This window comes from Halictus rubicundus, chromosome 1, assembly GCF_050948215.1.
Source record: "Halictus rubicundus isolate RS-2024b chromosome 1, iyHalRubi1_principal, whole genome shotgun sequence".
Lineage (NCBI taxonomy): Eukaryota > Metazoa > Arthropoda > Insecta > Hymenoptera > Halictidae > Halictus > Halictus rubicundus.
Window position 1 is genome coordinate 13,340,172 of NC_135149.1, and position 16,429 is coordinate 13,356,600.

The window sequence follows — 16,429 nt, forward strand, 5'->3', positions numbered from 1 at the left end:
TTTTCTAGGCGTTATTGTGAAAATAATATCGAACAGTTTTAATAATTGCGACATGTTCGTAGAAACAAAGGAAATAATATTACAGATTTTAGTTTACTTTTATCAATTTTTTAATTAAAGGTATTTAATCATATTTCTTAAAATATTTATTGATCAATTCAATATCCATAACTTTCTTGTAATTTAGCTTGTAATTGTGTAATAAACACCTGCATACTACACAGCAGAAAAATTGGAAATATTATGGCTTGTAAATACATTTCTTATTAACTGTAACTATTGGAATTTATAACGAAAGAAATGTTATCCTTTTCATTAAATTGAAGTAATACTGCTAGTTAATTTGTTAAGCATTACTGCTGCAAAATTTTAGCTAGATAATGCCAGTTTTCAGATGATCCTTCAATCTATCATTCAGTCTTCAAACGCAAAATGTATTTTACCTATACTCCTCTAATTACCAGTGTTGCTTTCGAATCTGCGACGTAATGCAACCCCGCCGAGAATTCAAGCGTAACTCGATGATTTATGATTTACAAACTCATTAATTAGCGATTTCTGTTGGAACAGTTAGCAAATAGTGCGGAGAAAGTTCGTTTTCAACCTGCAATTTTCTGCGGAATTTATATGCAAGTTGCTCGAAGAGACTGCTGATTTCGTTGAACGAGGGAAAACGTTTGATATTGGTGTGATTTCTCTTGCTTACATTAGCCGTCGCCTCCCTCTTGCAAACTAACATTGGCATAATGTCTCTCGTCGCTGTGCTGATATAATTATATTGAGAACGTACGTAATTGAGCTGTGAACTTCACAAATTTATTTCACATGGTTAGGAAAAACAGAAGAAATATAAATTATAATAAAATATGACGAGAAAATTTTCTCTCGGTGGAAATATAATAGGTGTTTTTGAATTTGTTGATTATTTACAAACAGTAAATATGCATTCTATACATCAATACAGTAACGCATATAAAATTATTATTATGTTGATGTGCAATATAAAGCACGTTTTGTATGAACTGATATATGCTTAATTAAATTCTCAGATGGACACTTGATTGAATAGTTATTATTTCAAAATTATTATGATAATTCCTGCCGAAGTATTTCATAAATTGTTCAGATAGAATACTCACGAATTTTACGTTAATCAGAAAAAAGTTTACAGATTTACATATTTATACATTTACACATTTATAAAATACCTTCCCCTTCATCCAAACTCATAACTTCCCTTATTATTCCAATTAGAAAACTTCAATTCTCTGTTAATTGCTCTGGTCGCAATTGAATAAGATGTGCCTTGAAACAGAGCTAAACAACTTTCCCAATTTTGTCAACTGCATAAATAATAATATTTTCCCTGCAGTATCACCATTCCATCGCATTGCGGGTGGAAGCTCCGTAGGGACATCATTTTGTGATTGTAAACGAAATTAGAAGCCCTCAGATTACGAAACTAAATTGTCCTATTATTCGCATATGTTGCATAATTAAATTGCCGATGATTAGTTTCTGCTATTAGTAGGTCACTGCAAACAGCAACTTCAATTTACCACTTTAGAAAAACCGATACTTTCTTCTAAGTTCATGGCGAGGCTAACGCAAGAACAAGATTAGAAACGAAACAATAGTACTGTCTTTAAAGTTTTTCTTGTCATACTCCCTCAGGGGTATCTTCGAGTGCAAGGACCTGAAGTTAAGTAATTAAAAAGTAACGGAATACGAGACCCTTGGAATGTATGAAGCTTGTCTCTGGACAAAGATAGTCTAAAGAGTAATGACAGACATTAAAACCGTTACTTGCCGTTTGGAGTTTTAAAACTCGTTAAATTGTTCTTTAGTTGGAAAACTTATTTAGAACTCGAGGACCACAAGAGTATTTCCATTTTTGCGAATTTCATCAAAGGAAAATTTTATGTTGATAGAATAAAATGCAAACTTATTCGTGGCATTCTAAAAAAATTTTTCTTCCTTTTTTCTGTAATTTTCACATTTAACGGATCACGTGATTCTGCAGCAAAGGCGATGGCATCGATTAGACCTTTCCTGTTTTAATGAATTTAAGAACTTTTAAAACAATTGTGAGATTATTACCTTTAGAGAGGTTCGGGGAGATTTAAATACTTCTCGGAATCGATATTCTGTAATTCTTTAATTACTCGGTAACGATCTGTGCCGGGTAAGAATGATATCTCAGTGATAAAAATGTCATAATCAGATTCATCTTGCGCCAATATTCAAACTCTGACGATATCTTACTACATTATATTAAAGCTTTAGATCCGACTCTATTAATTAAACTCTTGGTTCAAGTTGTTTACATCTCAAAATACTTTTTCCACTTCTGACCTTCTATCACCTTTAAGGTCATTGTGTGGTGTACGAATGAATTAGTCTTGACACAGGTTTCCATGCGATGTGAAAAACATACCTATAGCATTCTATTTAAAAAAAAATGCAGGTCACTTCCATTCCTAAACAAATAGTGCAAACATAAAAAAATTATTGCTTGCAAAAAACAGTATTTTTTCTCTTTTATTGTCACCTGATATTTATTATTTGCAAGAAAATGGCTAGCTAGTAAATCTGGTGAACACCCATAGAAATAAATTTGTTGAATATTTCTTCATCTTTAGAATGTCAGTAATAAAAATATTAGTGCCCTACTGGGCACTAGATAAGATACTTCTTGACGGGTCCTGTAAACCTAGTGTTAATTGTGATGTAAAAATATCTGCGTTCAACAGTCGTCCTTTTGTTCAGTGACCTCGACGTACGAGTACGAAGGCGAGGAGCTGAACCTGACGAAGATCTCACGGAACGAGATGGGAGTGTACCTCTGTATCGCCAGCAACGGCGTGCCACCGGCAGTCAGCAAACGCATTTTTATCAACGTTCATTGTGAGTAATAGTGATTGCACGTCCGATCGTTTACCGAACTCCTTCGCCGTGAACGAAGGGGGAACGCCTACAGGGTGGGCCCGGCTACAATTTGTATCTGTGATTCTGTGTCATAGTTCCGCCGGTAATTCAGGTACCTAATCAACTGGTCGGAGCTCCTCTGAGCACGGACGTAACCCTGGAATGTTTTGTCGAGGCTTCGCCGAAGGCGATTAATTATTGGGAGAAGGATAACGGTGAGATCTCTGTTGGTCGCTTGATCTCTAGCTTGTAGTCCAGGACTCCTGCATGTACTTTCCGGGCCGAGCAAATCCTGCCACAACGTACTACCTTTCATGTTTCTTTGCTTAACGCCCTACAACCGGCCCCGGACATTTACTAACAGTCGACTAATCGATTCCGTTTCGAATCGATCAATTTTTGTTCTACCAGTTCGAACAAAGCAGTTCTCAGCCAGCTGGCAGAGAAGGTCTAGCATATCTGGAATACCAATTTGTTCGAGATTTTTATTTTTATTCGTGGCTTAATAATATGCAGATATAAAAAATAAAATTTATGGTAAATTGTGATATTTATGGTGCTTGTTACTTGTTAAATTTTGCCTCGCCGTGTACAACGTTAATTTCGCACGAAGCTCCGCAGTCCGCTCGTCACGAAACCATCAAACAATGCGAAAATGAAGGTCGTACGTCCGACGAGCAGAATATTCAATTTCGAAGTGGACTTTTTCGATCTAAAACTACATTAACGGAGTCGGTCTCTAACACGATTAAAGCAAACTGCAACGGACGTGTTTCGCAACGTCTGTCAAGGTTGCGACCGGGGCAAACACAGCATTTCTTTAACAGGTTTAATATTTCCACGGGAGAATTCGCAAAAAAGTTGTAGACAAATGCGAGAGTGAATTACTCCCAGCCGTTCGCAAATATATTCTCGTAGCAGTTTGTAGCCCGTACGAGTAGACATGTTTTCGCTTTAGCGCAACTTCTCCAGAGTACTTCGTCCCAATGCATTCGTATGTAATTTTCACCTCGCACAGAAAATCCTGCGCCCCTTTTTCTCTACCGTATACCTGCATATACATGTGTATATGTATGTGTATGTATATACGATATATGTGTTTTCTATATACACGTACATAAACGCGTGTAGATACACGCACGCACATGCGAGCCGTTTCGGAGTGTAATAAGGAGACTCGGCGCGCGTTTAAGAAGTGAATTTTCGCATACTTTTATACATCTTTCCATATTCTCCGGCTCGTTTTCAATATTCTCAACGATCTCGTATATGCGCGCATATTAAATTTTATTTCAAACTCTTTATGCATTACATACTGCGCGCCTTCATTTTTAGCGTAATGGAAGTTATTCACAAGTACGCGAAATTGCGATTACAAAACAAAGCTTTCACGTCAATCATAATTTATCGTGTCGGTATAATTTATCAGTACACAGAAGACAAGAGAACAAAAAGAAAAGAATAAAACTACGTGCAAGGGGAAAATTGTCGTTCCACAATTAAACGGATGTCTGATAGGCCACAGTAACTTCCGTTCAATTTAGCACGTACATGACGACTTTAGGCATCATTGAGCGTAGTTTGCGGTACAACCGAAAACGAGATGGTTTTACATGGAATAATAATTGGAGAACGGTGAATAGAATTTTTTTCTCGTGCGATGTTTCGTTTTTGAGGAAACTGGATTTAAATATTTTTTCGCATACGCGTACATCCGGACGGTTGTCGGACCATTGCTGGCTATTTCTACTTGTAACGAATACAGATTGTAGTAGAGTTGTACTCTACGGTAAATATTTCGAATTTATTTGATTTTCTAATGTTGAAACCGTTTTGCAATATATTTTTTCATATAAAATAATCTTCGTTTCATTGAATTATAAATAATTGTTCCTTTAATTTCAAATGTTTTAAACAAAATTACATACAGTAATAGAAAGATGCTTTGTCTTTCTCACAGTGGTCACGAAAATAGTCTGATCATAGGCTGGTCAGCTCTCCTGATTTTCGCAGATATTCATTATAAAGAGGACATTATACTGATCATTTTTAAGAGTTCAATTGTGTGTACACAAACTTCCTGTAAGTGTTATGAAACTGTAAGAAATAAGTTGATGTCTGTAGTTTTTAATTTTAAGTAATTGAAATTTTTTAAATTTTATATAGATATAATTCACCTTTGGGAAAAGTAAATTAATATCGAAAAATTACAATTTTCTGTTCTCGCAGGAATGATAGTAGCGAGCCAACAATACGACGTGCAGGCAGTGGCCAAATCGCAGTTTGAAGTCAGGATGATATTGACTATTCGAAATCTCCAGAAAAACGACTTGGGAACGTATAAATGCGTGGCCAAAAATTCCCTAGGCGACGTCGAAAGCAGTATTCGGTTATACGGTGAGTATATGCCACTGAAATATTTCGAAAGCGACTCGGTGTCTGTACTCTCTGTCAATATAATTTATTTACATGTTGCGGCCGCACCTTTTGCTTTCCAGTCGCATTTTCTATAATTTATTATTCACCTTGTACAGTTCGCATGCTTTCACGTGTACGCATATAATGATGTAATTAGGTATAAAAATGAGTACGGCGCCTTTTTGAAATTGTGTCAACAGTTTTTTATAAAGCAATGATAAATCTTCCAATCTTCGAAATATACCATTGATGATCTTGTTCCATATTTTAGATAATTTATGGATCTCTTCCCAAAAATTGATTTTTATACCTCTTCCACTGTTTTAAAGTCTCTACTAATTAAATGAGGTTGACACGAGAGAATAATGGCCTGATTAATGAGAGGTTAATTTTATTGTATCGATAGGAGACTGGAAGAATGAGGGAGAGAGTGTGAATAGTGAATGAAATTTGATAGAAACAAATGAGAGAACGTTGTTGTTCGATATTGATTGAGAAATGTGAGAACGTGTGTGAATCATTACTTCGTGTTATATTAATAAATTATATAGTTTCTGAACAAATGCAGTCTCCTGTTTCGTTAACGATATAAATATTTCACATAAAAAACTGGAAAAAATTGTTAATATTATGGGCAAGTTATTCTGTAGCTTGAAAGGTTACTGGTACTGAACGTGACCGACAAAATTAAACAATTATACATTTCACAAATGACAAGTGTTCAAAGAAATGCACTAAAAATTGGAATAATGTTCAAATATCATTCGGTAAAGAAGAGTCAGTGAAAATTGTAAATAATATTAAAACCAGCGTCCTTTTGTGAGAATTTTAACGTATACTATACTTCGAATTTTAGACCAGATTTTTTAAGTTTGTGCTCACATTCGCGCGGCCGAATTTGGTTGTTGCAAGAACGGTTCAGATGCACTAAACGCATATTGAAACAAGTGAGACGCCAAGCACATGTCGCATGCAATCGACAATCGCATCTATGATACACAACAACAATGCAGCTATGATACACAACAATAAGGAAAACAACGGGACGTTCAAAATTCAGCGCATGTCACGGCGTGTTATCAAATTCGACCGGTCCAATAACTAAAAACACCAGGAACAGCGTGCAATCTGTAATTCACCGTGATTAATCCTTCAGGAATGGCGTCTGCGCACTGTTCCGACTCTGACGAATATTTAAAAATTCACTAGCAGACTTCATACATTTATGACAAGAGTGAATAGGAGTACAAAATAGTGCGTGTACGAGAAGAATTTAAATATACTAAAATTTATGAATTAAAGTCTATTAATTAAAAATTCTTAATTAAAACTATTAATTAATTAAAACACTAAATACACCCTACGTCAGAGGTTCCCAAAGTGCGGCCCGCGAACCCCAGAAATACGGGCCGCGACTTATATTTTTAAAGTGTGTTAACAAACATATTTAAGTTAATAAACGATTACGTTATAAAATTTATTTTTTGGGCCCGTTAAATATTTTGGAATTTACTATTTCGCCCATCGAGGCAAAACTTGGGGAACTTCCGCCCTATATCGATCGCGAGCCGACGAATCCTGATTTGACAGCACAGCGTTCAGCGTGAACGCAGTGTATACTGTCCGGTGATCCAGCCAGTAAACAAACATAACCCGAAAATCTTCCGCACAGTTTAATCGACTAACGAGCTGCCCGGGTTTTGGCGGATTACATAATCAGGACCTCGTTGTCCGCCTACTTCTATATATTCGTGGTTGTCGAATGTGTCCGAACAAAGGGCGGCCAGGACGTGTAAGTAGCTCGGTAGACGTTTCTCTTGTGGCAAGCATCGAGCCGTCGCGTCGTCGGTTGTTAAGGGAGAGGAGGGCACGCGATTGTAACCGTCCTGGGTAATGAAAGAGTGAACAATTCACCGAGCATTCGAAAGGCTTCTCGCGATAACGAGGCGAGGCGAGCAAGTCGAGCCAAGGAGAGGCGAGGCGAGGCGAGGCGAGGCAAACGCGGAACTAAGCGAACATGGTTCGGGTTGGCAGCAGAAGGGGACGGAACGGAACGTAGCGGTTGATAGCTGTTGCGCTTAGCGCCGGAAATCCGTCTCGGGCCGGTGTTATTTCACGGCTGATACGTAACGAGCCGGTAGGTTAACGAGTCTTTGCGGAAGCCCCGCGTGGAAATTGTTGCTCCGGTGTCCCGGGGCCGACCCCCCACGGGCGGCCAAGACTCCTCTAGCGAAGACTGATCGTCCTATCATAGAAACAAGGATCCCGACTCCACGGGAGCAAACACGGCCGCCCGCGTTTACAAGCATCCTCACTTTGCCGGCGGAAACCTCCGAGGATTTCGCGACGACATCAGAGGCAGTCGTCCCGCCTTCTTTCGGTCAATCCTCATCTATTCGCATACGATCCCCGGGATCTTTCAATCAGGTCAGAGCACTCCGGGGAGAGACAGCCGGGGACCGAAAGCACTTCGCCGCTGAAGTATCTCGCACGCGGCTCTCTCTCCTGCTTCGTAAATCGTCACGAGCGCCGACGACAAGCTCAGACCCGATTACGTCTTGGGAATCAATGCCGTTTCGTGATACCGAGAGCCCCCCACCCCTCAACCGCCGGTTCGTATATTCTCGTTTATCGTGAAAGCGTTGACGATGATTTCGCGATGCGTCGCCGTTACTCGTCACTGTCGAGAAATGAACGAGCGCCGGCTTCTTTGATCTCTGCTTTGGTAGCCAGCGACGAGCCAAGTGGACCGAGAGATATTGGCAGTGAGGCAACGTACTGCGAACGGGATGTTGCACTGTGTGACGAGCAATGGACACAGGTTAAAAAATTGAAACTTTTTTTTTATCGTAGAAAGGTGTATGAAGACCTTAGTATTGCTCACAATTTTTATGAAATTTTTACTATTTGTTGTCGAAAAATAATACTTGAAGTTTATTCCAATCTTTTCGCGCACTTTCTCTGAACGTCATTTGTTGAATATTTGCTTGATCAATTTAATCTTTATAGGTTCTGCTTAATACTACTTTGAAATTTGTCAAAAGTTTTTCACGATATTAACAATTTCTACCAATATTTGACAGGAAACTTTCATCTCCTTTGACTTTAGAAAAAAGAGATAGAGATGTTTAAAAAGTAGCAAAACGTATTTTTCTCGTTAAGTTGTAAATTTTGTTACTTAAGTCCTCACGTTGCAACATATTCACGTCGCTATAGTACGTTTTGAAAAATCGTTGTATGAACAATGAACTACTCGTCTTTATGCATTTATAGTTTCAAAATGTTGAGTTGAAAAATTGTATTTTTATTTTTTGTGCTGATTATTATCTCCAAAATTGTTTATGATTATATGTGTATATGATTTATTTATGCATCAGCGTTTATAAACATAGAGGGTAATTCGATGTTACTGGTTTACCACGTTAACTTGACGTAAATTGATAATTAGGGGATGGTAAGATTGGTGGGAAACAGATAATAGCGCACTGCGCACATTGTAGATAGATATATTAATCAATGGTCAAACACATCAGCCACCTGTACTCGAAAGCATGTGTGCCCGACGAGAGATTAAATATCATTTCCTCGACAACAATGCTCTGCACGCGAACAATCTATTTTATATTTTTTCTTTATTTTTAACTGCCAGCACTATTGTTCTCTGATCACCGATTTCATACCAAAAAGGTGGTGGAAAGCATGGAAGAATATCTGTTTTTACAGGAAAGTTTGTCTACAAAAAATATAAAATTTAATGTCGCTGAGAGTCTGGCTAACATCAACTGATTCTACTTACATCAATAGTCACAAGTTGTACTAGAAGCAAAAACTCGAAGTGTAGAAGCAACTACTCGAATTAATCATGAATTTAAACATCGTTTTTACATTCTCAAAATATCCCCGAGTATTCCGTAGATTTTTGATTTTGTGATTATGACGAAACATCATGTCGAATTTTGTCATTTAATTGGAAATGGCTGGACTTTCTGTTTCGATTGACGGAAAACGTGTACGTGAATAAATGATGTGGGACAGTGACGAACACTCGCCCGGAAAGACGATAAAACTTTCGCGACGGTGTTCGTAACCTGTCGCATTGTTAGAATGCTAAGAAGACGGGTGAGCGGAGCAAAAGTTTATCTCAAACAAGAAACTGAATCTATCAAGCAACAAATAAATAGCGGTAAATCACCGCCGGAACTACTATTCATTTTTATTCCCTGAGCTCCTTTGTTTCTATTATTCGAATTATATTGTTTCGGGTGTTGAGACTACTCGGCTGGCAAACTCTTACCAATTTTAGTATACCGACCGCTAATTATCCACAGTAACTTGCATACAGTGAGTCCTCCCGCATCTAAAATTCCTTGCGGAATTCCGCGCATTTTGCTGAATACAGAAAGACATACTGTAACCAAGACAATATTTGTTCTTTGTAACATTTACATATCTACATTCTTGACTCTCTTTTGTACCAATGATATTCGTAATGACATATTGTTCTTTTATCTTTTATCTTAAATAAATAAGTGCGTTATAAGACTGTGACGACATTGTGAAACTTCGAGAATATCGTTGCATAAACATTTTAAATAAATTTATTGTTAAAACATTTCGATGGAAATTTGTTTAACATTTATCAGAAACGTCCTTGAGCAAGGTTTTCTTGAAGTGCAATAGCTAGTAAGTAGCCTGAGAATGTAACATGCAAATTCGCATTTCCATAGACTAATTCATAAAAGCTGGAATTAAATAGAAATTTACTTCTTCTGCGAGTTTTAGTATGCTAAAAGCAAAACAGAAGGTTCGCGCCACTATACTAAAGTTTTTTCTTCGTTGCGTTTTAATAATTCAGTGATGCTAAATCTGCTTTCCAATTTCCATAAACAGCGTATTACAATGAACATATTGAAACAATTTTTTAAAACAATTTCTGATACCTTCTTACTAGTGCACACATGTTATCAGAAGTACTAACTGCTTATTCGATTGTCGAATTGTCTCTAATTATTTTTTTTTAATTATATTCAACTATTAATATGTTAGAAAGGAAAGTATTGCATTTTTTAACTCTTAGAAATATATTAAACATTTTTTCAAAGATGCGCATTACATTTTCGACAGTTTTACCCAAATACAACGAATATGGACGGGCACATTAACTGGGGCCACACTAATGTGTTCAAATCATTTTTAAAGGCACTCCGATTGAGACAAAAATAGTTCCTATTATTTTAGTTAAATTATTGTGAAATATCTTTTACTTGAAAAAATTATTTGAAAATCAATATAAATTTTGAACAGATCAAATTAAAATGTAATAATTCATTCACGAATTAACAAGTTAGCTTAATGGCACAGTAATCGGGACAAGCACCCTATGTTGCGTAAAATAAAGACACGCCTGTCGGAAGGTTAGGTTATGAAATTGATGGTTGAAAAGAGCTTGCAAATGGAGATTCACGGTTACTAAAATGGAATGTTGTGTTTGTCTACTTTGCAGAGATTTCAGGGCCGGCGAAAACGCAAACGGCAGTCCGGCCGCCGTTCTACGACGAGGAGGACGAAATCGTTTACGGCTCGGCGGAGATGGACAAAATGGAGAACAGGCCTCTGTCCGTGGACAACACGATCAATGGTCACCTGGGATATCCATCAGTGGCGACTCCGGTGCCGACTATGAGGATCGGCAAAAAGAGGCCAACGATCAGCGTCGGCTCGAACGCGGATCATCGGCCGGCTTCTGTTCTGATGCTCGTCGTTCCGATGCTGATCGTCGTCGTCGTCTACCAACGATTCCAACGAATGAGTTTCGACTGAGAGGTTTGAGAAATCTGTTAAAATTTCGATCGAATACAAGGCTGGTCCGGCAGATGGTACGCTTTGTTTCTCGGTTAATTCGGCGCCGACGAAGTATCGTCTTCCCTGAGTGGCTTATTCTTAAATCGTAGCTTTAATAACGGAACAACGGGCAACGGATCGCGGCGGTTTCCCGGTTAAAACGATGAACGTTGGGCACTATGCGGGCGCGTATGCGGGACACGTTCCTCGAAGTCGGTTCTCGGGACACGAAAGAAAATATTTAACAAAGGCAAGACGAGCGATTTAAGTTTTAATTTTCTGTTGATTCGATTCCAGTAGGTGTTCCGGCGTACAGTGTCGTTTCTTTTTCTTTTTGGGACTCTGGCATTTTCCGAAAAGAAATTGTCCACATAAAAATTCACAAACCCATTCAATGACGATTCAGCGGTCATTTTGCAATTTTTAAAATCATATTTCCTGTGAAATATTATGTCAAATCGAAATTTATAATTTGTACTTTGTTCATTACCTCAGTGTTTTGTTTCCTGTAGAGTATACATTTAGCTCCAACAAAAACTCGACGGATTTTAGTTATTTTTCGTTTATTTGTTACCGTGTAAAATATATTTTTCTAGTTTCATATATATTAGATTGAAAAAATTGTACGAATTTTAGTTGTTCTATTTCTCTTTTATTTATTTGTTATTCATATACGAGAAAGTTGTTTAGGATAACTGTGCGTACATGTATCTTCTATGGCAGTGAATGTACATTTTTGTGATATTTTTTTATCCATTGTTTGGTACATTTACTGTACTTTTTCTGCCATATAAAATACATACGTACAGTTTTCTCCATTGTTTTTGATCATGTTTTACGGAGTCTGCTGTACAGTCATTAAACTGAAAAATAATAATTGCATTTATTATATTATGTATAATATTAATAATTATATTTTGACTTGTGTCAGAAAAATTCGAGCTCTCTGTCTTTTGGAACTACCGGAATTTGAAAGCCAGTTTTGCGAAAAGTACAAACGCTCGGCCCCGTTAGCATCGTAAAAATGTTGATGCTCGAAGAAAGCAAAAAATGTTGAAGCTCCTGGCACCTCGGGTGAAGGTTTATACAGCGTTTAACGTTTTTGTTAGTGCGATTGCCAGCGATACGAAGGCCAAATTAGCTCGTACGACTCATAAATTACGTAGTCGGCGCAATCGCGGAAATGAAACGCACGAGCCGCGTACGTCGAAAACTTTATTTCGCTCCGGCGAAAAAGAGAACGATGAAATATTAACAAATGTATTCCCGACATGTGCGAACTCGCTGTTTGCATTGATCCGGCACTGCGCGATTGCCTCTACCCCATACTATCTGTTAGCTAATAAAAAATAACGTTTTCAACCTTCGAAATGTCGGACGCCGGACAATTCTATCGGAAGAATTCCAACGAAATTATTAGATCCCGTAGAATCGTTTCGCATTCATTAGCCCGTCTATTTACATTCGCGAAAACAAAGAATCCTTTATTCGCTGCTTGCTCATTATTGATCCCCCGGACGCGGCTCGTTGATTATTAAACTCACCGCTGATTATTTAAGAGCGATGTCGTTCGCTTAACACGTTGGTCGCTTGCGTGGGGGCCTCCTCACCCAAATATGGGTGACGCTCTTCTTGTTCGAGTTAATTAAATATAGGATATTATATGTAGGATATACAACATACAAATATTAAAAACACATTATACTATACTTTTTATTAATTTATATACTGGACAAGATATTACATTATGCTATGTCGCATGGTATTCGTTAAAACATTCCAAACACATTGAGGGTGATTTTGGACACTTTGAACAATATGTTGTAGTTCATTTTCGTTTCGTAAGCTTATCGCTTTCTCCATGTCGGAACTAAATAATCTTTTCTTTACAATGGATCGAAGGCGATAAGCAACGAATTCCCGCTTATCGCTCTGTTTACGTTCTACGTACCGAATTACGCTGGGCGACCGACGTGTTAACACTTTCGCTGCCGTATCGTTCGCACATTTTATCCAGATTAGTCAATTGATTTTCGCGGTAAAGTATCGAGCAACCTTTCAAATAGTAATCTCGGTTGAACTTTGCCTCAGGAAACCAGAAATTTTTTACTTTTTAATATGTTATCCTTTAGGTCTTGGCGAGTAAATGCCGAAAATCCAAGTTTGAATGTTAGGAATTCACTGGTTTAAAAGTTATGCGTGTTTAAATTTGAGTGATTTTAAGCGTTGTTAGGTAAGGGCCCCGCCATGTTGGTACGTACTCAGCGTCGCACGTTGTCTAACGAACAGAGTCGCTGGATGGCAGCACAAGTACACGATGATGTCGATAACGTAGATTTACAAGCGCAGTGCCCCCCCCCCCAAGAACCTAACCCTGACCAACCTCCTCACAACTCCGCTGATTGGACGATGTTTGAGTGCATACCAATATGCCCTCACCTATCAGAAACGCTTAAAATCGCTCAACTTTACTCACACATAACTTTTAAACAACTGATCTCCTAGAATTAAAACTTGGATTTTCGGCGTTTCCTCGCCAAAAACTATGAGATTACATTTAAAAAAAGTTAAAAATTTCTGGTTTCCTGAAGTAAAGTTTAGCCAAAATGATTTCTTTGAATAATTGCAATAATTATAAGTAGTGTACCAATATCCGTAAATTCTTCTAATTCCTTTATTATATTCTCCAATCTTCATTGTACTCTAGTTCTGTCTGCAAACGCACTTATATATTAATCTATTCCGAATTAATTTTACCGTCGAAAATGACATTCCAAGAATACCTTTGAAGTCGCCTCGCTTTCCTCTGTTAAATATCGGACAAACCAGCAAAAATCGTGATCGTCCTCGCGGGACATCTTCAAAAGTCCGCATCGCCGTGTCCATTGCACTTATGGTCAGTGTCCACTTCGCAGCGACAGCCGCGCGCCATATTTTCCTAAAATCCCGCGAACACGTTACCCGGAAAATTTCACTTTCGCAACACGCCGGCCGCGACTGTCCGCCCGGGCGAATGGGCGGTCTTTCAAAATTCATCCGGCATACGTGGCCCGCGCGATCAATCTCTTATTGACCCGTACTCAATGAAAATCACTCGGCGTGGATCGCGCGCGATAAAAACGTAAAATAAACAGGGAGGATTCGATCTCCGCGATCGCGGGGGGTCTCTTGGTTCAGACGAGAGCACTAAGTAGGAACTGTCGCTAAGAGATCTGAGATAACGAAGACAAAAGGACGGACGGAAGCGCGTACACACGGACAAGAAACACGGTCCAGATCGGTGTACAGGGCGGTTTACAATTATTCGAGCGGCGGAGATTTTGCATTCCAACTCACTCGTGATACCTGAACGCGAAAATCCGCGTTGTTGTTGCTGTAGAGAATTTTTCCCAATAACGATGCGACGTACACGGTCTTACAGTTCACCTGAACATAGTCAAACTAATTCCACACACAAAAAGTTAGGAAAAATTGTCTGCAGCGACGAAGGAGTCGAAGATTGAGTGGAATGGCGAGCACTGGCAAAGTGAGATTTGGAAAATAATCCGTTAATTATTTGTGGTAATTGTGATAAGTAATGTTATTATCCAGCAGTGTAAAATTTTCTTTTTCGAGCGTCCAAATGTCGTTCGGATAATTCGAAATGGCGTTGTACACGTAAACCGAGCAGCCTGGTGCGTTCCTCTCTCAGTTTCAGTGGCAATAAAATCCGCGTGGTGTACATATACGCTTGTACACGTATCTATGTATCATACACACACGCGGGGGCTTGCACGTGTACATGTGTGTGCATATTGACACGTCAGGGTAACTAAGGTATCTGTATAAGTAGACCTCGTAAGCGGCAAAGCGTAATAGGGTATATCGCGTTTTCAATGACTGTCGGCAGCTTTTTATGTGTGGAGCAAAAGACATCTCGGGTTCGCCGGGTGTTCCAGCGGATTCCTTCGATCGGACCAAGCGATTTTAACGAGCGCGATGACACACTTGCACGACACGGATCGAACAAAGCTTTGATCGACGGCCCTGCGATCTAGGTCCGGTACCTGTCTCTCGCACGGTTTTTCTGAACTATGCAGAAACGATTGCGACCGGCTTTGATCATAACCGGCATGAAAAGCGTCCTTTCACATCGTCGAATTAACTGTACAGCAGATAATCGAATTAATCACTGGTTTCTAATCGTACGTTCTGATTACACTACGAATTACTATAGGAAAATCAAAATTTTCCAAATCGATCGTTGGAAGCGGTGATTAGATAAAAATGCGCTTCTTCTTCCAATAATTTATCACTGAAATTCTTCTAATGTTTTCACGGTATTTTTCTTTTTTGCTACAATTGCATAAAGTGCGCAGCCTAGCTGTTATTATTGAACTGTCAATTCTCCTCTACACATTTTGTAAATTCATTTTACTCGCTGTTTGAGCGTATCATGTTAAAATGATGGGAAAAGGATAGTGCACAAGAGTCAATTTTGGTAGAAAAATGATCCCTAAACATCGAACGATACGCCAATCAGTGAATTTCATCGGACCAATCGTTTCATCGTATTAAATCGAATTCCTACGATCGCATGACTTGCCATCGAAGCACGATAACGCGTTCGTTCGCATCCAAGGTGCAAAGCGCATCGCAAGCGCATTCGGTAGACAAGTGAGTCCCTTTTCCTAGACGACTTTAGTTGAATAGAAGCGATCGACACGGAGAATGAGCGTGAAGAAAATGAGATACTAATCGTATTTTTGTATTTTCTGACTGTTGATAGCGTGATTCAGTTCCCCTGTTGAACGTTTATTTGTTGACGCGGAAAGTTCGGTTTAATCCTTCTGTGTCAACTGCAGAGAAAAGGGAAAGAGAGATTTCGAGGAAAGCAGAGAAAGAGAGAGAGAGGGGTGGGGGGGAGAAGGACAGGGCGAGAAGAAGTTGTACAGTTAGCCGGGAAGCGCAGGATTGGGGATTAATCCGTGACAAGTTTAGCGTTCGATTACGACGTTGACAGACGCTTATGCCAACGTCCAGCTCGTCGATGTGTATCCAACGCTAAATAAATGAATCTCTCTCCCTCTCTCTCTCCCTCTCTCTCTCTCTCTCTCTCTCTCTACCCGTTTCGGTTCCTCGAGTCGAGGGTAACTAAACGTGACTGGTGCTATCAATGGATTTCCTCTTTTTATTTCCCCCCACCCGCCTCCCCATCCCCGATCGAGAGCCCATCAAGACGATCTGCTCTGGGCGATTTCTA

The 16,429-nt window shown here is 39.0% G+C and overlaps 1 protein-coding gene across 1 annotated transcript in view; it reads left to right on the forward strand.

Moving 5' to 3' along the window:
- The window catches only part of LOC143354739 (lachesin), an 84,084-nt gene extending 72,840 nt beyond the window's left edge, over positions 1-11,244 (forward strand). Inside the window, exons 7-10 of the mRNA XM_076789018.1 lie at positions 2,770-2,907; positions 3,024-3,143; positions 5,158-5,325; positions 10,850-11,244. Of these exons, the coding sequence (XP_076645133.1) occupies positions 2,770-2,907; positions 3,024-3,143; positions 5,158-5,325; positions 10,850-11,166 (743 nt within the window). The 3' untranslated portion in view covers positions 11,167-11,244. The remainder of the gene's footprint in view (positions 1-2,769; positions 2,908-3,023; positions 3,144-5,157; positions 5,326-10,849) is intronic.
- Positions 11,245-16,429: the final 5,185 nt, after the last annotated feature.